Source organism: Rhinolophus sinicus, chromosome 12, assembly GCF_057876585.1.
Source record: "Rhinolophus sinicus isolate RSI-liver-muscle chromosome 12, RSI-T2T, whole genome shotgun sequence".
Lineage (NCBI taxonomy): Eukaryota > Metazoa > Chordata > Mammalia > Chiroptera > Rhinolophidae > Rhinolophus > Rhinolophus sinicus.
Window position 1 is genome coordinate 17,002,368 of NC_142512.1, and position 20,483 is coordinate 17,022,850.

A 20,483-nucleotide genomic window follows, 5' to 3' on the forward strand; every position below is an offset into this window, starting at 1 on the left:
TTTGGGAATATCAAGTACAAGATCTTGGAGATGAGACTCATGGAACCTAGCAGTTCTCGACTTACATAAATGTTTGTGGTTTCTGCTCTCCATTTTTTCCAGTTTGAAAATGAAGCCCGATGTTGTGCTTAGGCACCTGTCCATTGCCGTGGCTGCCACCGACCAGAGCTACATGCCACAGCAGGTGACGGTGGCCGTGGGGAGGAACACCAGTGATCTCCAGGACGTCCGCGACGTGCACATTCCCAGCAACATCACCGGCTACGTGACACTGTTGGAAAATGCCAACATCAGTCAGCAATGTGAGTCAACCGAGATACGTCGTCCCCTCTCACTCGGGGCTGGCGGGGGAGGAAGGAGTATCCCTGAGGTGGAGAAGCTGTTAGTTTTTCTTTGGAGATTTGATTTGCTTCTCATGATGCATAGGGTAGTGGTCATTTTTTAATCTGCTCATGTTTTTAAAAGTTACAGAAAAGCAGTAAATCCTTTCTCAATTAAAAATATGTTAGTCTTGTTTTCTTATTGGAAAATTAGAAAAATGGAGGTAAAAATTACTCAGAATCCCACTGCCCAGGGATTGTCACTGTGAATTCATTGGTGTGGATCCTTCCAGACCTTTTCTTGTATGGGTGTGTGCGTGTGTATGTTTACACACATGCACACACACATATATACACACACACACATTTTAAAAAATAAAAAATAGGGTTGTGTATATATATTTACACATCTTTTTATAAAAGATGTGTAATTTTGTACATGCTCTTCTGTAGTTTTTTAATGTGTTGTCATACCATATATTCATGCACACCTTTATTTAGTGTTGTAAGAATATACCTTAATTTTAACCAGCCATTTTAATCTTGGACAGTTAGGTTGTTTCCATTTTTATACTATTATAACCTTGCTTCAACATAGCATTTTGGAAATCATCACATTCTGTGATTTCTTGCCAGGCTTATTTCATTCAGGGAACCGGAATGCTTCATGTTTTGTCTCATTTCTTCTAATGCTTTCCTGGGCCAAAAGAAGTGTTCTTACTTTGCTCAAAGGAACTGAGGCCTAGGGAGGTAGAGTCTTTGTGTCTCACCCCTAGGCAAACAAGTAGTTAAGCTTGTGGGGTAGAAGCTTCCTGTCTTATGTTGTGGTGGTCTTTTCTCTAAGTTGTGTCCCTTTTAACCTCTCACCTCCTCCTTTCCAACCCAAATAAGAAATCATGACAGCTCTTAAAAGTGAGTCATGCTTAAGTCATCTATTTGGACTTGATTATTAGAAAGAAATTCTTAAAACTGCTCTGAGCCAGCTACTGTTTTATAACTAAATCCAAATTTCAGAGCTTCAGGAAAAATTCTACAAATTTTTTTACTGTGTATTTAGTCAGGATTTAAAATATGCTCTTTGTGTTCATTTTTAAGACTCATAAATTCCTAAGAAACTTTGTGATGTAAAGATTAAATCATGCTTCATTTTACACATTATTCTTAGGATTCCTTAGATTGGTCAAATTTTTTTTTGACAAGTTTATTATATAATAGCTCCATCGCACAATTGCACACATTATTTCTTTCTGGCATCAAAGTATATCTTCAGTATTTTCTTTTTGAAATGTGAATTACTATTTTGCTTTTAGTTGGGAGCCTAGCATTTGCTGAACTGAAGTTAATCCAATACTGAATTTGTTGTTTGTGTTTCACAGATGTCCAGATTAACATAAAGCGTTGTCTGAGCGATGGATGTGACACTAGAATTCATGGTCTGAGGGCTGTAGGCTTTCAGAGAGTTAAGAAGTGTGGGGTCTCAGTCTCAGATGCTTCTGCAATATGGTATTGGTCCCTGCTGACATCTCTGGTGACGGCTTCCATGGAGACTAATCCCGCCTTTGTTCAGACAGTGCTGCGCAATACTCAGTAAGTCCCTCCCTGTGCTTTCCAGCCCCATCAAGGTGCACTCGTCTTCTCTAACCCGTTAGGGCAGCCCTTGGTCATCGATCACAGAGACTCAGTCAGTAGCGCAGTCCCAGATGCCCTGTCGTTTCTTGTTTGTGCTTTCAGTTCGTTTTGTGAGGAGTCACACATGCCATTCCTGTTCCTTATCCATTGGGGGAATAATTGCTCACATTTATATAACACTTTATATTGGAAAAAGCACTTTCAGATGCTACATATTATATGCTGACTTACATTATGAAATGTACCTATAAAATTATCCCCATTTTATAGATGAAGATATTGTGACCTTCCCGGAGTACATGACAGACAGTGATGGATCAGTTTGAATCTAGGTCTTTGGACCCCAACGGTCCAAAGGAGGCTCTTTTCATTAATGAGTGAAATCTTTTCAAGGATACTAAACTAATTTAATTTTAAATGTAGAGCATCTTTGAAATGTTTCTTTTAAAAAATGATCAGGGCAAAAAGACCCAGTAGTAACTTACAAGGTGAAACAGCCAGCTTCAGTAACAATGAAGTATTGATGTTACGTGGAAAGTTCAATACCTGATAATAGGCACTGCTAGTGTAGGCCATCAAAGTAGCAGATAAAAAGAGATTGTTAATATTTTGTTCTCTAGATGCCTTTTGAGATTTGTTATTGCTATTAAATATAACTTTTCAGCAAATAATGCTGCTGGCAGTGCTAGATCTGAAGGGTAATGTTTGGTAATATTCCTTCCTTCCTGTTTTAATTTAAAAAAAAAAATTGCAAACTTAGAAAAATGTTGCAAATACAATACAAAGAACTTTTATTTCTTCCTGAGCCATTTGAGAGTAATTTGACAACCTGGTGCCCCATCATCCCTGAATACTTATTTGTGTATTGCCTGCAAACAGGAACATTCCACTACAACCATCAACACGAGGAGATTTGTATTTATATACATTGCTGCCACCTAACCCTCAGATCTTATTCAAGTTTTGCAAGTTTTCCCAGTAATGTCCTTTATAGCCAAAGGGACCAGAATCATAGTTTGCATTTCATTGTCATGGGTCTTATTTGCCTTCCATATGGAACAATTCCTCTGTCTTTCCTTGACTTTTAGGACTTTGAATAGACCAGTTATTTTGAAGCGTGTCCCTCAATTTTGATTTATCTGATGTGTCATCATAATTAAATTTAGGTTTTTATCTCAAGCAGTAATATAATAGTAATGAAGTGTCCTCATTGCATCTCATCAGGTGACAGAAACTTCAAATTGTCCTGTGACTAGTGCTGGTGAGACTAACTTGGATCCCTTGATAGAAGTGGCATCTGCCAGGTCTTTCCCCGTAAAAGAATTTTTTTCTCTTTGTAATGAATAAGTATTTTTGTGAGGAGGTACTTTGAGACTATGCAGATATTTCATTCCTCACCAAATTGTGTATTGAATGGACACTTGATTCCTATTTTATTCACTGGGTGATAATCCATCACAGTGTTGACGCTCAGATTTGGCCCATTGTCCCAGATTTGGCCAGCGCAAACCCTTTCAGCCTGGTTTATGTGTCCTTTCGACATGTCTTAATCATTCTTGAAACACTTCCTTACTTTCTAGAACAACAAGATATTCCAGGCTTTTCTTGAATGTTCTCTGCCTCATCCTGGAATCAGCCATTTTTCTGAGGAGTCATGGTCCCTTTTAGTGGAGAATGATATTTAGAAACTAAACAAACTAAACTCATTGCTGTTGGGCTGTCGCTTCTCTCATGCCCTCTCAGTGGACACAGCTAGGAAATGTATATTTATATATAAATAATACACGTGTGTATACATATATACACATTTACAGCTAGATTTCTATATCTGTAATACTGAAAAAACTGAATTTACACTGATATTCCAATTCAAATCCAGCACTGCAATATTTACTCTAGTTTTCTCCCATTCTGTATTTGTAACTCCCTTCTCTGATAGTGAGAAACCTGGCTCCCTTCATTCCTAATATATTTACTTGTTTAATCAATCCCAGTCCACATAACCAGTGTCACGTGTCCCCAGTCCTTGCCTGGACACCCTCCTCATCCCATTCCCGCCCCACTACCTTTTGCAGGGCTGCTGCTGTGGCTGCCCTTATGTAGATGCCCACTTGTCTTCCTTGAATTCCCGTGCCCAATGCCAGGTCACCCTTTCTTACCGTACTTGGCACTTAAATTTCATACCGGGCTGTCCCTTTGTGCAGATATCTTTTTCATTCTGCTCAGTAACCCACTCTAGGCATCCACTGTTAGCCATCATGGCGCCCCACCCACCGAGCACACATGGGTGCCTACTTTATGGACTGAATTTTTAGTGAGGGAAAGAAGAGTTTGCTACCTTATTTTTGTGAAGCTAAGCCAAGTTGTTCAAGAGTGGGTATGTTTAAAGTTCATATTCCCAAACAGTTGTAATATTTAATCTGCAGTGGTATTTCCACACGTAACTTTTAAATATCAGTGATATAAAACTGTTCTAAAATTTTAAAAATATTTTTTAAAATCGATGAAAAATAAGTAAGAAAAATAATATTACGAAACAAAAGTGCTTACTTGTATCAGTGGAAAGAAATTTAGTAAATGATTACATGTCACTCGTGTGCATTTGGTCTCATCGATCAACTGCATTTTTATGTACCATCTGCCCTACTAATGCAGCTTCTTGTATAGAGAGGAGAAGAAATGAGAGCAGAGGAGAAGCTGATACAGGTTAGCCTTGCTGTATTGTCTCTATTTTGAAATGTAGAAATAAAATTGTTTCAGGGATTCTTATTACTATTATCATAAAATGGCTCTCAGTTGTAGAATTTTGAGTTGTTTTTACATACCTTCAAGTTATTCACGGTACACTCACTCACCTAGCACAGGAGGGGCCGCAGAGTAGGACTCAGTAATTTTTTGTTGCATAAATTTGTTAGATGACTGCTAGTCCAGAGGCGGTAAAGCCGCTGGGGGATTCAGAAAGATAAATGTTAGCGGAGATAAGAAAAGAAAAACATTAAAGCAGACATTAAGGTAGAAAAGGCAAGAAATACTGTTAGGAATAGAGAAGATGACGGGCACTGATATGTGTAGGAGAAAATGAAATTCATGATGCATCTTTAGAAGCCATAGATCTTAAGATCATATGGATAAGATGAATTTTTTACTGTGCCACAAACTGCTCGCCTCTGGGGTCCAGTTTTCTAAGAACTCCTTTTTTCTGTAGTGTGTGTGTCTTTTGCTCACACTACTTAAAATGAATACGTAATTCCAGAGAGTTGAATAAGCTTTTACAGATGTAAATGGAACTCTTAAAAGACATAGAGAGGGAGGGAGGAAGAAAGGAAGGAGGGAAGAGAGGAGAGGAAGGAAGGAAAGGAGGGAAGAAGCCTTATTATCTACTTAGAACCATGACTCCTGGGGAAAAAAAGCTGTTTTATGTTGTGTCCCAGGTTGTTTGTTTATAGGGATTAATCAAAATAAGCATCCAGTAGTTTATCTTTTGTCCAATATTAAATGAATTTTCCGTCGGTTTGTTCTGATTTTACATGTTACCCTCCTAGGAAGGCGCTGCAGCACATGCCTCCGCTTTCCCTGTCACCAGGGTCTACAGATCTCTCAACTTTCCTGTCTCCCAATGTGCTGGAAGAAGTGGACAGCTTTCTCATCAGGATAACTAGGTAAGATCAAGCTTGGGTGGGGTGGGGTGGAGGGCATATTCTTTTTTTTAAAAAAAATTGTTAATCTTTTAAAGATAACCACTAAGATCGGTTCAGTTTAGACTGAAGAGAAAGTGAAATAATAGTTCACCCATCTGAACTCCATTGTTTAGCAATATCACCTGACCTCAGGAATCAGTCGTTCTCTGATTCAGCTAGGACAGTGTCTCAAAGTCCAAATGGAAGACCTCTCAGTTCACTCATATCCCCAGCACATGGCTTTCCTCAGCACCTGCTTACGTCTACGCATAGGTCTGACAAGTCCGATTATCTATAAAACTGGGAAAGGACACCTTGATAGCTTGATAGCTCAGTGTAGGGACGCTTAGCTCTGTTTCAGGGACACCTAAGAACGTTACTATATTAGAGTACAAGCCAGGCCCTGGACCATTCTAGACATTTTAAAAATTTTATTGTAATGCGTTAAAAAAAAAAAAGAAAGGCAAAGAAGTGTGATGTGGAGTACATCTAAAATACAGTTTTGGTGCTTGAAGGAATAAACCCATAACTCTCTGGCCAGGCTAAATCATGACCCAAGGCTTCTTAATAGCAGAGGCTTATTGTAGTAGCTTATTTACTTTTGATTTGTAAAGTTTGACTTGTTAAAATTGATGTTATTAGTATTATTTAATGCTTATAGGTTAAGGTTACAGACGTGAGGATTTAATGACCTGATTCTCTGGTTTGATTTAGCTTTTCTTTAGTTTATATTAAGGATTTTGACAAAGTATTTCTGGTAAACAAATAGAAAGCGTATGGCAGATTGATATTACTGACAGCGATCAATTACATGGGGCTCGGGCTGCCTGTTATTTTCTCATGTTTTTAAGAAGTGAAAAGTGTTCTGCTTTTGGCTTATAGCTGCTGTTCTACTCCAGAAGTGGAGCTGACTCTTCTGGCTTTTGCACTCGCGAGAGGAAGTCTTGCCAAAGTGCTGAGCTCTCTCTGCACCATCACTGACCACCTGGACACACAGTACGACGCCTCGTCCCTGCTCTCATCCATGGCATCAGTCAGGCAGAACCTGCTCCTGAAACACGGTAAATGACCTCGGCTTGGTGCACAAGTCATAATACCACCGTCAGCGTGGGACTTTCTAGCATCTTCTTACCTTTTTGGTGGTTTGTGGACTGGGTCGTTGTAGTTATACTGTCATTCCTGGATGAAAAGATCCTCTTTGACAGGGTTGGCAGGGAGAAGGGGATGTTGGCTCATTTAGGGCAGTATCAGCAGAAAAGGACCTGAGTGTCCACTGGACTGTCCTCCAGGATTTACTGGGCTAGTCCCTTAGGCGTGGTGACCATTTGATCGCAGCCGTCTTTGGTGAAGTACATCTCGTGTCGGCCCAGAGGGCCGGGAAGGTAGAGTACCTGTCATCTGGGAGACATAGGGAACTAGCCCTGACACGGTGCAGAGGATGGCTTAGGACGCACCCCTCTGCACCCCCATGGTTGCGGGTTAGAAGGACATATTTGGACATACATTCCTGCCTGCCCCACTTCCCCTTCCTGAGCAGTTCATCTTAACACTTTTTAATTCACCTGGGATGGGGCCTCCCAGTCCTCAACACGGGGTCCATGCAGCTCCTCCCAAATGACTGCAGTTGTCATGTGAGGGGCCGCTTACTTGCCATTCGGCCTCTAGTGCTAAAGTTCCTGTCCACGAAATATAGTATTGGATCCCCGCCTTTTAGTAATAGAGGTATTACTGTGATATTTCGGCCATGATATATGTACCTTTGCCTTAGTGTGAGTTAGTAATTTATTTTATGTTTAATTTTTAAAGTGAGACAATTGATGCCTTATAAATGCAGTTTCCCCATATTTTGGAGAGGTCGGGAGCCCATAGCAGGTGTGGCCGGATAGGAGGGATACATAATGCCTGGAAAATGCTCTCCAGAAAAAATTTCAATTCAGATAAGCAGTTATTTGGGGAGCACTGGGTAGGGAGCACTGAGTAGGGAGAATGTTTGTTATTAACAATGTTCTAGTTCTGGGTTGAGTTAAAGGTTAATGGGAATTCATTATATTATTAAAACAAAGGAAAAAAGCTTTCGGATCATCATAGCAAAAGTTGATTTTTATAATTCTTAAAACTTTCAGAATTTTCAAGGTGTTTCAAAGGAACAAGACCCCAAACCCTAAAACATTATTTATATATTTAAGTGCAATTACAATAAAATTTATTATTGGCTCCAAGAAAGTATCTTAGGAATGAATGTTCTTCCCCCCCCCCCCCCCAATATGTTGCATCTCTGGTATTAATCTCTATCTTACAATGTGCTTTGTTTCTGAATAACGGTATTCTAGAGAGCTCTTCTAAAAATCACTTAGGGATATAAGCTGTACTTTGTCTCTTTCGGGAAAGAACAAAAGATGATGTCAACTTTTGTCTAATATTACTGCCCTAGTTTAGCTTTTAAGTGGCTAAATTTTCAGTCAGCAGTCTGGGTGGCCACAGGCACTGCATTTCCACTGATGTGCACGCCAGCTTTCTTTTTCGTAGCACAAGCTTAAGGTGCTCTGTCTCTTTTCTGTGATCAGGTAAGCCCCTCCAGTTGACCCTGCAGGCCTGTGACGTCAAAGGAAAAGAAGAGAAGTCGGGACCTGAAAACCTCCTTGCTGAGCCGTGGACGAGGGACGGTGAGTGGTAGACCTGTCCGTGTTTAGTGAATGAAAAGGGCCTCAGTGTTGAAATTGTACACGGGTCTGTGAAATTTTCAGGATATGCAGTCGTCACTTCAGGTTGGCAGTGGTCCCTGAGCCATTTCTGTGTGTTTTTATTACAGTGTTGTCATCTGCTAGGTGTCAGTTACCGATAACAACTTAAAAGTACTTGAGAGCCTTCAGTTTTGAAAAACAAGGCCTCTTCCTCTTGGAATATAAAAAGTTACCATTTTAAAGTTCAAATTGTCTTTCTATTATAACAGCACTATATAGCTGAAAACATATTTTAAGGAGAGCATGTCTCCATATGACTGAGCTGGCATTTGAAGTGTGTGGAGGGAAGCCTCCCTCCTTCCCTACTGTCAACATGATAATCGTGGTGTACCTCAACGTTGCGGCAGGCTCTTTGCCTCATCCGGGGTGTTTGTGAGTCTCTTCCGCATCCATCTTGGCCAGCCAGTTAGTCTCCTACATATATCCCCTTTTTACTCACTGTATTTGAATATTGCCAAATCAGTGAAGTAACTGGAATGTTCCAGCAATTATCAAACATTGAAAGGAACTGGCCTTACTGCTTTGAATATGAGCTCCCCTTGGCTTTCCTCACGGCAACACAGACCTCGTGCATTCTCAGTGGTCACCTCTTCTCTGTCCTGTTTCCTGTGTTCGTTCTTAGTACTGATGAAGTAAAGACCGCTGGGAAAACGTGTTTTTCCCAGTTGCCGTTCCTCTCCTTGGTGGTCTTCTTAAGCAATAGACTCTTGCCCTTGGCAGTCTACCTGCTGTCCTTCCTGAGCAGCTCAGCCTCTGCAGGGATGTTTTCTTCACGGCATCTACCTCCTGCCACCCTGAAGGCCACCACAGGCTACTGAGTCTCCTGCATCCAAAGTGGGGTAGGGAGGAGCTAGTGGCAACTCTTTGCCCCTTCCCTGTCCCCCGACCCAGAAGAGGCAGGACCACCCTCTGGAGAACTGAGAGTTTTGTCTCTGGAGCATGTAAGGCAGAATCTTCCTGAAACCAATATATAGATTTTAATACTCTCATCATCAGTCACTGAGAATCCTCTCCTATATATTATTGTTATTATTATTATTTTACTTTTATAGCCATTTGAAATCATGTCTCCCATCTGTTCTTCCTTTTTAAAGATTTTGGGTTTTTTTGAGGAGTTTTAGGTTTGCAACAAAATTAGAGGAAGGTACAGAGATTTCCCATGTACCGTCTGCCCCGACACATACGTAATCTCCCCCCGTTGTCACGTCACTCACCAGAATGAATGAACCTCCACAGACATCATGATCACGCAAAGTCCATAGGGTTCACTCTTGGCGGTGTACATGATGTGAGTTTGAACAAATTTATAATGACATATATTCATCATATTATACAGAGTATTTTCACTGTTTTAAAAATCAGCATATGGATTTTTAGCACTATTGTAAGTTGGGAAGGACCGCAGGTTTTCTGCAGCTATTAGGTACATGTGCCAGCTCTCTGCCTGGTCTGATTTGAATATGTTGTTATTCTCCCTGTGACTTCTCTGCCCATCTCTCCTCCCTGGGATGGATGGATTTTGTATACTAGTCAAAGTTTGTGGATTAGTTATTTTTGTTGTATGTGTGGGATGTAAATGGGTATGGGGAGAAGACTCAGTTTCTCCTGGCTGCTCCCAGTGTCTGTGCCTTGTAACTCACAGTAGGCTTTGGTTCTCTTGCTCTCCTACAGAAACTGAACCTGAGAATAGGTGGGGCAGTGGAAAGTCCTCACAGCCAGAGCTGTGGGGTTTTGAGGAATGATTTGTGTCTCCCCCTTACAAGGGGAAAAGCTCTTTTCACTGGTCCACTTCAAGTTCCCCAACCGCAGGGAAGTACCAGTTTGGGAAAAGTGCCGCTTGCTGCACAGGCTGCCAGGGAACTGAAACACTGACAACCCAGAGGGCTAACCTTCCTGTGGACTGTGGCCACTGGTCTGCTGTTTTAAAGGCATACGGGGTGCTGCCAATACAACTGAAGGGGTAGAGTTATTATATTCTTTAAGTCTATGATTGGTCATTTTTCCCCCTGTCATTTTAAGAGAATAAATTGGGCAGGGATCATGGTGTCAATAAATGTAGCTATAAAATATCACAATTAGACACATGAGCTGGCTTGTTTGTTGTTTTTTTTTAACCAAGAAAAGGAATCAACGGTTTTATTTATTTCCTTTTTAAGCTTTATTTTATTTATTGATCTATCTAGGCCTTAAAAATGCTTACATGCGTATTTGGTGACAATGTTATTGTAAAAGTCTGTCTGATTCTTTTGACTTAAATTATTGCTTCAGCTACTTCAAGACTAATTAAAAGTGCTGATTAAGCAGTTAATTTCTAGGCGTTTCAGCCTGTACAATAAATTTCATTAGACAGATGCATCCAGACCCCTGGGAAAAGTGACAGTTCAATAACCAATACAGATTAGTATTACCATGTAGTGGAATTGTGGGGTTTTTTTTGCTATATGGTTTCTTAACATTGTTGACAGAATTACTATTTGATAAAACTAGATCATATAATAGCTGCTCTCTGTGATTTAGTAAAGGTTCCTTTGGATTTCTTTTTTTGGTTTTGGTGACAAATTTTGCATATTGTCTTATGGAGATTCCACTTCACAAATTTTTGTTTTATTGAACTCAGTATAATGAAATAAGAAGCATGAAATTGGTGTTAGTCTTTTCATCTTGATAATGGTTGAGAACAATTCAGTACCCCGGAAAATGGTTGATTGGTTAGTGCTAACTTGAGCAAATGTGTGAGCTCCATCATTTACAAGGGTTTGAAAGACAAAGGCAGCCTTGGGTCTAACAGCAGACATTTCTGTGCATTATCAAAGGATAATTAACAGCAACAACAAAGGTAAATTGTGAGTCTCATACAAATATAAAATGAACACATGTCAAGCCTTTTATCTCATTAATTAGTGAAAGAACCAGTAAGAAAGATATTACAAAGAGAATTCATAAAATACACGTAGGCCAATAAGAATGATGACACGAATCTACAAATAGATACAAAATTGGTCAGTACTCATAAGGAATGATCAGCGGTGTTTCCATAGAACGCAGTTGTTTTGTGTATATAGACAAGAATTGTTTGCATTACTGTGGTTAGTCAGTCTACAATTTATAGAGCTGTAAAATAGCTCAGAGATAATAAAGGTGGAGATAGCCCAGAGTGTACTATACAGAACACTCAGCAGTCTTTTTTTCCCATGTCAAAGTATTTCACAATCTTTGCTGACAGAATGTTCTAGAAGCTGTCTAATCCCGCTCCCAAGCCTCTAAGCCTGCTTGCCTTTGTCAGCCCAGTCCAACATGAGGCATGGTTTTAGGAATGGCTCAGAAAGATGATTGATTGTCCACTTTTTGTTTCTTTGAATTAATGGTACAATCTATAATTTTTTTTATGTCTATGTTGTTACTTCAGAGCAGGGCTGCCTGTGTGGTTGAGACAAATAAGCCCTGAGAAAGTTGTACCTGGCCGGTGATCTGTTACCTCGGGGTTTATCACTGGTGTTGTATCTGTACAGAGAGGAAATCTTTTTCCAATTTTCATGAAAGTACAGATAAGCTACTTACTCCCTGTCTCAAAGGATATGGCTTGTTTTTGTTGATCGTAATTCTTAGGGTTATAACAAATGAGTCAGTCATCCTAACTTTAATTTTTCCTTTTTGCAGGTTTTCTTACGGAGACGGGAAAAACCAGAGCAAGTACTATTTTTTCTACAGGAACCGAATCTGCCTTCCAAGTTACACAGATCAGAATTATGGTAATTTTCATGGTACCTTCTGTTAGCAACATTGCTGCTGTTTTTAAATGTAGGATTACATTGCAGAGGTCTGTGTCATTGGTTTTCCGTTGAGCATTTAATGATTATTCTGTGTCAAGCCTATATAGCAGAGGACAGGGACACAGAGGTGAATAGATTGTTAAATCTGTGAATGGTGTGAATATAAGGATTAAGAAAGGTAAGGAATCATTTCTTGGGAAGCAACTTTTTTACTTTTCCAGGACTTACTGTATTTGAAAGGTCATTTCTTTGGTTTGATTTTGCTTTAAGCTATTTGAATTTAACCTTATTATTTGGAAACCAGCCAGCCACAGAACTTTGCGCCTTTCATGTGCTTTATCTAGACCTCTGTTCCCAGGTTCGACGTGGTGGCATTGGTGCCCAGTGTGGGTTGGTGTTCGCCTATAATTCATCCTCTGATAAATTTCATGCAGAAGAACACTTCAAACGGTTTGAAAAATATGACAAATGGAAGCTTCAGGAATTTAAGCAATTTGTAAAAAGCAGGTAAGGAGCAGAAAAAATCTTTGTGGTTAATAAACTTGTATTACGTTCTCTTATTGGTGAAATATGCTTTCTTGTCTTTATAGAAAAGGTGCCACTAACCCATCCTCAGTGGCCATGAACATTTATTGCTTCTAACAGCATATGTGAAGATGTGTATTCTAATTTGTGCATAGACTCTTACCTGGTCCCCTCTGTGACCGGTCGTAGGCATCTTCAAGATCGTTGGGTAATGATACGCGTATGCCTGACTTGTGGGCAGCCTAAGGTCTTCAGTGTTACCTCGCCCCTGGGAAATTCACCCATGCCCCAGCCTCCCTCCTCCTAGTCACGCTTTTATTGAAAATATTTATTAAGCACCTACTATGTGCTAGGCCTCATGCTAAGTACTGAAGATACTGTAATGAGCAAATTGTCACAGTCCCTGCTGAATGGGCTTCCTGCATAGCTCAGAAGACAGAGGATAAAACTGGTAGCATCACAGACTATGAATACTAGGTAGGAGAGGCAGGGTGTTCTGGGAGCACAGGGCAGAGCACCTAATCTTATCAGGGAAGGCTTCCTGAAGGAAGTGGTGTTTACGGAGCAAACTAAGGGATGAGTTAGAGGTACCTGACCACTTGAAGAAGTGGAAGGAGAATGTCCTGAGCAAAAAGAAGAGCAGATTTGAGAACTCAGAGGTGAGTATGGCATCTTCAAGGACTGACAGATCCCATATTGCTGAGGTAGATTATGAGAGATAACACTGGAGAGCCAGGAAGAAGCCAGGTCATTAAAGGTCTCCTTGTCTGTTTCAGAGTTTAGACTTTATCCTTAAAGCCGTGGCGAGGGTGGGGCAGGGAGCGGGTGGGGTGCCTTGTTGAGGAGTTCTAAGAAGAAGGAGATCAGGGGTGTGTTTGGGAAGCACTGCTCTGGATCATGCTGTGTGTAGCGTGGATTGGAGTGGAGCAAACATGGAGACAGGATGAAATGGAGGAGGCTGTCACTGTCACCTAGCAAGCCAGAGGCCTGTGATCTTAACTAGGGCAGCAGCAGCAGCGATGGAGAGATGGCAGCCGATTTTAGAGACAACTAGAAGGTGGAAGGAGCAGGACCTGGGAGTGACCAAATGTAGCGCAGGAGAGGGAAGACAGCTTAGGCATCAGTGAGCGCTGGGTTGGCCTGGGCTGGTGGGGACTGGCAGTGCCTTGCTCTGAGGTAGACAGTATCTCAGGAAAAAACAGGTTTGTGGGGACGGTGCGGAGCTCAGTTTGGGTGCTGTTGAATTGGATGTTCCAGGAAGCCTTCGAGATATCCGGTAGCCAGTGGGATGAGCAGGTCAGGAGCCTGGAAGGGATGTTTGTGCTGAATTAGTAAGGATATGTGGGCTGGGAAGAGATGAGACCTTAGGTAACATGCCGGGAGACGCCAGCATTTAAGGGGCAGCAGAGAGGAGGACGCTGAGAAAAACGGCTAGAGAAGCAGCAGGAAACCCAGGGATATGTCATCATGAAGCCAAGTTTAACGAAGTAGGGAGTGGGCAGAGGTGTCGACTGTTACCCACAAATCAGTAAAGTCTAGGAGTGGACCTGTTGGATTTAGCTGCAGAGGTCATTGGTGGCCCCCTTATTACTAGTAGTGTGTTAAAACTCATGGAGCTGAACCCTAGACTTGCTGTTTTTGCTACTGTATTTCCCAGGTGGTGGGGTGCTACAGTTAACAAAAGCCTTTAACTGTCATCTAGTACTGTACTGCTAAGTTTTAATGTACAGATGAGTCCCACCCACCAACCACACTTGGAGTAGCAAAGATCTAGAGTAACCCCCTCTCTCTGCTGGACTTCCTTTGGTGACATCCCTGACAAATGGTCATCCAGCCTCTCTAGAATACGTTTAATGATGGAGCACTCACTGCCTTCAGTAAGTAGAATGTGTTCAGTTGGAATTTTAACTCAGTGGTCTTAATTCCAGCCCTCCAAATGAAAATGAACAAATCTCTCTCACTGCCAAGGTCTCCCTCCCATCACACTTAGACTCCTTTATAAAATAAGTTTTTCTTTTTTAATAATTAGAGATTATATTTGCTTTTAAGCAGCTACATCCCACTCTTGGACATTTAAATAGGTCTTTTTCCCTTCACCTGCTGTCACACAAGAGCTTTTACATCTTATGTAGGATGATTTCTTTTTAATCTAAATGCAGGCCTATTCGCTGCTCCCTTGCTGATTTCACCTTCTGGTTTCAGCCTGAACTACTCTGAAATCCTGTTTTGGATGGCCTACATATTATCAGTCCCTCTCCAGTTTGGAAATCAAAATGTTAATGTACTTGCGCCTGTCTTTTTGTCTTTTTTTTTTTTTTCTGTCCCTCTGGTCAGACATTGGTCAGTCAGCACTCTCCAGGATCAGTTTGGTTGTTGTGCATATGTAAGGGGACTAATACTCGGCTTTCTTTTCTCCACTTTGCCCGCTGTGTGGTACAGTGGATGAGGTCGCCTCTCTCTGTTCTCTGACACCTTCCAGCTCTCTGTATCTCAAAGATTTCCTTGATGACTCCCCAAGAGTGAATTAAAAAATCATCAAACACACAATATTGATGAAAGTCATTGATGGTTTTGGGCTAAGACAGAATACTACCTGTCCCGTTGGTTTAAGGGTTAATTATATTGTGAAAGGTTTATGCTAAGAAGACTTACGTTAAGAAGAGAACTTTTTTTCTCTCACTGTTACAAAACCTACTCTGGGTCCTTTGTCTTCTTCCTCTTCTTGCCATAAATCCCTGAGTTTGCTTTGCTTATCCATCCAGAGTACGCCTGATGCTAGCTTGTTATGGTATCACAAACTAAACACCGTGTTTCCCTGAAAATAAGACCAGGTCTTATTTTAATTTTTGCTCCAAAAGACGCATTCGAGCTTAGGTTCAGGGGATGTCATCCTGAAAAATCATGTTAGGGTTATTTTCCGGTTAGGTCTTATTTTGGGGGAATCATGGTAGTATCTTGAAAAGACTGCTTTCTTCCCCTTCCTAGTTACTTAGTTCCTGAACAGGGAGTACCATTCAGATACCCAGTTTTTAAAAGAAGTGGTGGCACACTGTGGTGTTTCTGCAGCCTCGAGGCTGAAAGGCTTTTCTTAAGGAATAGGACACACACTGAGGCATATGAAGGCTGAAGTTTTCCCTTTTTGGAGCGCCAGGATCTGAAAGGTCCTCCGTTCTTACCCTTCAGTTGTTGCAAGTGGCCCAGACGTCAGGCTGGTCACACATACATTAGCCAGGGAAAGAAAACTGTACCTGCCTCTCCTTTGGATCTTTCAGAAACACACGCCAGCTGTTGCATTGTACCTTCTTCCTGAGTAGCTCGTCTAAGATGCCATGACTTCATGTCCCATTCTTCAGATAAGCCAGTTATTTAGAGAAGCAGACTTTGTCTTTAGTTCCCAGACTATATTTGGGACTAACAATAGTTCCCATGTCACAGATGAGGAGGCTGAGAAATGGGGAGGGGATTATCACCAACTACCCCATGTGTTCAAAGGAGCACCCAGTGCCACACCCCATCCTTGATTGTTAACTGACAGGCCATATGTATACAAGTCAAATGCCAATCAGATGCCTCCTTATTTGGACCCTTGAGAAGTTTAGAAATCGGAAAATATTTGTGATTTCTCTTGTGTTTACAGGATTGGTTGCTCCTCTGATGACCTTGGAGAGGATGACCCTGTTGGCTGGTTTGAGCTGGAAGAAGAGTGGGATGAAGCAGATGTCAAGTTGCAGCAGTGTAGGGTTGCCAGAGTAAGCATTACTGAGGCGTGGGCTTCACGGATTTGCCTCCCTCCTGTTACTCTGTAGGTGCTGATTGGGTGTTACTGTGTACCGGCCCTGTGCTAGCACGGGAACCCTGGAGGTGAGTCGACCTGGAGGTGACCCTCAAGGAGTTCACTGTCTAGGGGGAGACTCGGCTGTATGAGACACTGTGATATGGGCTGTGATAAAGGGATGTACAGGCCTGGAGTCCTCCAGGGAAGGCTTCCCAGGAACGCGGTGTGATGCCCAGTGTTGAAAGTTGATGAAGCCGCCATCGTTAGCCAGGCTAAGATGTGTGGAAAAGGGCATCTCAGGCTGAGAGAACGACAGGGACACAGGCGTAAGAGCAAGAGGGATGTGTTTCCGTGGCTATGGAAGAAACAGTGATTATCTGGCTACTTCATTTTTTTTAACTTCTGGTGTAAATCTTAGTAAGAAGCCCAAATAGAGAAATAAGAACTATCTTTGATCTTATATGTAGTAGATACTCAGTAAATATTTATGCAGCTGAGTAGTGGATTCTGTAAGGTTCTCAACAAAGGAGCTTTCACCGTAAGCAGATAGTTTGCACAGAAGCTCGGCTTTGAAAATGACCTTAGCTGAGCAGATAAGGCTGTGTCTTGGGCTCCCAGCACATGGGTTGCATATATCAATGGGGGGCTTTGAAATGATTCCTTAGGGCATTCATTGGCTGTTTTCACCAGGTATCTGACTTCTGTTTCAAAATGACTGTGCCACAGAGCAAAAATCCTCTCATTCATCCTGTCTTAACCTATTTTTGCCTTAAAGGGGCAGTGATATCATTCCTCTTATTGTGCTCTTTTCCATAACTTGACTTCATTCAGCATTTGTATTCAGCTTTTTTCTGTTTGCTGTAGACGCTGGACTAACATTTTGTGTCCCTAGTGCTGGGCACACTGGTACCTCATAAATTATTAAAGTCATAGGGAGACCTTCCCAGGTAGCCCTTTTGTCAGTATCCAGGGCTTCTGAGCTCCTTACATCTCCCTTGTCCTTTCCAGTATTTGATGGTGAAGTTCCTCTGCACCCGTCAGGACTCGGCCGAGCGCCTGGGAGTACAAGGCCTGAGCATCAGTGGGTACCTCCGGCCTGCGAGGACAGAAGCAGAACAGAGCGCCATCTACGCTCACTGCAGAAAGGATGCGGAGGAGCGTGTCTATGGGGCCACGCTGCTCCTCAGGACCCTGCAGTTCATCCAGCAGCTCGCCCATGACCTGGTAGTGTTTCCTCGGTTGTTAGACCTCGCGCCTTTGGGAAAAGAAATGACAGTGGTCGGGGAAATGAACACCAGGCAGTGAAACCTGGCCCTGCCAATGCCATGGCGTGTGAGCGAGTGCCGCAGGCATTGTGTGCTCCTGTGGTGGTGTGGGAAGGCCAGGGGAGTGAGGTGGGCACTGAGGGCATCAGGCAGTGAGACTAAGTGGCATATGGCCGTCACTGTGAGGTTTCCTGGAACAGACCTACGGACAGAGCTTACAGATAGATCCCCAGCTGCGGTTGCCAGTGGTAAACGGGGGAATCAAAGCAAGTGGGGGGGGGAGGAGTTTCTGTCTTCTCTAAGACTAGAAGAATTATTCCTGAAGTGTAGGCGGATTCTACTCGTTTACTAAAAGTACCAAAGTAATGTCAGGATTTGAAATCATTTGGGTTTTTGATACTGACTTCTGCAGTCACTAGTAAAAACACAGTGACAACTCACTCAGAGGCAGCTTCTTGGGCCATCACTGCAGAGAACATGGCTTATCTCAGGAATTCAGTGGAGGCCTCACCCTTGACCTTTATTCTGCTTCAGGGCACATTCAGAGGCTGGTGACTCAACTTAGGTACATTTTGTTTGGTCTTTGTTATTCAAGCTCTCCGATCACAGCAGAAAATAGCATGTGAAAGGGAGATGCTTAGGAATAGCAGGAGCATTTATAACAAAGTTGCCCTTTTAGCTGCATGCGGGCAGGCACATGGGCCACTGTGAGCTGCACCCTCCACAACTAGATTGAAACAACTTGGAGCTGATGGGTCCTGGAAAAACACACTTAAATAAATGAAAGTTTAAAAAAAAACAAAAACAACAACAACACACTGCATTATGGTCCTGGACAGGAGTCATCAAGTAAAGAGTCACTTATGCTCCGGGTGTGGTGTTTATGAAGTCAGGGAGCCTTCATGGATGTGTGTGTGTGTGTGTGTGTGTGCGCGCGTGCATAAACATTTTAGAAAGTTTCACACCAAAAATAGTTGTTCACACACTGTCAGTAGTTAAGAGTACGCACCCGTCCTTTGGGAATGTTACCCATATGGGGCCATCTCATCCGTTTACAATGAGAAGTAAATGAGCCATTATGATATTTCTCTAAATGCATTTATTTTATTATATTTTTTGTTGTCTTTATCATTTTTAGGTGCAGCAGAAGGAAAGTGGCTTAAAATATAAATCTTTTCTGGACTTCACGGGTCTTGATTTGCAGATCTTCTGGAATTTTTACAGTAAATTAAAGCAAAAGTAGGTCAGAATTTGTTATTAGGTGATAATCATATAAACACAACTGAAGACATTGAGTTTTGCTATTCTAAATGGATAATTGTTTTCTTCAAGTTTTTTTTACTTCCTGTTAGTTTATATTGTTCTGATTTGAAATATTTGGCTATTGTAGAAAAGAACATCTAGAAATAAAAATGAACAAAGCAGTATTTTATAGAAATTGCTTCTATAAACCACTTTGTTGGGCAATGTTTTCACAAACATTTTCTCATTTGATTATCATTACAACCTTGTGGGATGAGCGGGTCAAGTATTATAGCAAGATGCTCATTTTACAGATGAAGGAACAGGATCAGGAATACCTTTCCTTGCCCCACGGTGGGCAGTCAGACCCTCCCCAGGACAGTGTTCTTTCCCTTCCACCTTTCTGCCTCTCTTGGCATTCTTTTCACTGAGCCTGACACCTAGAGGAGAGTCCTTTGTAGGCAGCTGTTTGGCTTTGGAGGGTAAAAGCAACTTGCCTGTTTGCTCTCTGATGTGCTTTGTCTTTCTGTAGCCCAAGGGAAGAATGCGTCTGTGCCCAAACCCTGCTTCTGCAGCTCCTCCAAAGCTGCTTCTGGGTGCTGCAGGGAGACACACCCGCTGCCTCTGATGAGAAGGCTCCGCGCCAGAGCCTGCGAGGGGTGGAGGCCGCCAAGGAGCTCTACACACACTTATGTGATGGTAAGGGCTGGGCTTTTTCTTCCATGTGACCCTGCACTGTGTCCCGCGGGGCCTCTTGCTGTGGAGAACAGGGGTTCCCTGTGACCATGCAAGCCCAGGAAAGGCATGCTTCTTTGGAAAAGGAGTGTTTCCTTTGATCCTCTTTTGAGGCATTATTTTGAGTTCAGGATTTATTCCCTCATCAACACCTTCCTCCTGGTTTCTGATACACAGTTGTGTTATATATTGAGAGACATTGTTACCACACTCTTTAAGCTTTACTTCAGCTAAGACACTGGGATGAGGTTGATAGATTGAGGGGGAAAGATTGTAATGATAAATTGAGAATAAAACACATGTGACCATCCGAGGTTATTTTTAAGTCTTTGCCAAATTATATCTCAAAAGCACAGGGAAATAATGAAATTAAAACTGGTACTTAAAGTCTTTATTTTAGTTAAATGTAAATAAGCAAAACTAATTTTCTTACACTACTACCTAGTCTCTGCAGAAGTATATCTTCACTCTAGTATTAACTACAAAATGAAGAGTAGTTTATAGGCGAGTTAATGCAGATGTATGTAATACACACACGGAGTAAGTGAATAGTTGGACTATATTAAAGTTGATTCCATTTTTCATTTTTATCAGTGGTGGATAGGGTGGATGGAGACTCTGTGTCCATGGAAATATTAAAACAAGAAGTCAGGAATACCCTTCTCAATGGAGCTGCCATCTTTTTTCCCGATCGACAGACCCGGCGGAACCATCTCTTCACCATGATGGTAATTATTTACGTTAAAAGTATGGATTCTATTCCTGAAGCCTATTGGGATAAAATTTATTAGTCTTTGTTTTTTC

The 20,483-nt window shown here is 41.8% G+C and overlaps 1 protein-coding gene across 2 annotated transcripts in view; it reads left to right on the plus strand.

Annotated features, from left to right (window-relative positions):
- ZZEF1 (zinc finger ZZ-type and EF-hand domain containing 1) overlaps positions 1–20,483 on the plus strand; it is a 101,638-nt gene that overhangs the window by 22,699 nt on the left and 58,456 nt on the right. For both annotated transcript variants that reach the window (XM_019743825.3, XM_074319540.2), the window contains exons 5-16: positions 103–302; positions 1,697–1,907; positions 5,492–5,608; positions 6,509–6,687; positions 8,191–8,289; positions 12,025–12,116; positions 12,496–12,644; positions 16,300–16,411; positions 17,446–17,661; positions 18,841–18,941; positions 19,477–19,643; positions 20,274–20,407. In XM_019743825.3, coding sequence (XP_019599384.3) covers positions 103–302; positions 1,697–1,907; positions 5,492–5,608; positions 6,509–6,687; positions 8,191–8,289; positions 12,025–12,116; positions 12,496–12,644; positions 16,300–16,411; positions 17,446–17,661; positions 18,841–18,941; positions 19,477–19,643; positions 20,274–20,407 — 1,777 coding nt within the window. The remainder of the gene's footprint in view (positions 1–102; positions 303–1,696; positions 1,908–5,491; positions 5,609–6,508; positions 6,688–8,190; positions 8,290–12,024; positions 12,117–12,495; positions 12,645–16,299; positions 16,412–17,445; positions 17,662–18,840; positions 18,942–19,476; positions 19,644–20,273; positions 20,408–20,483) is intronic.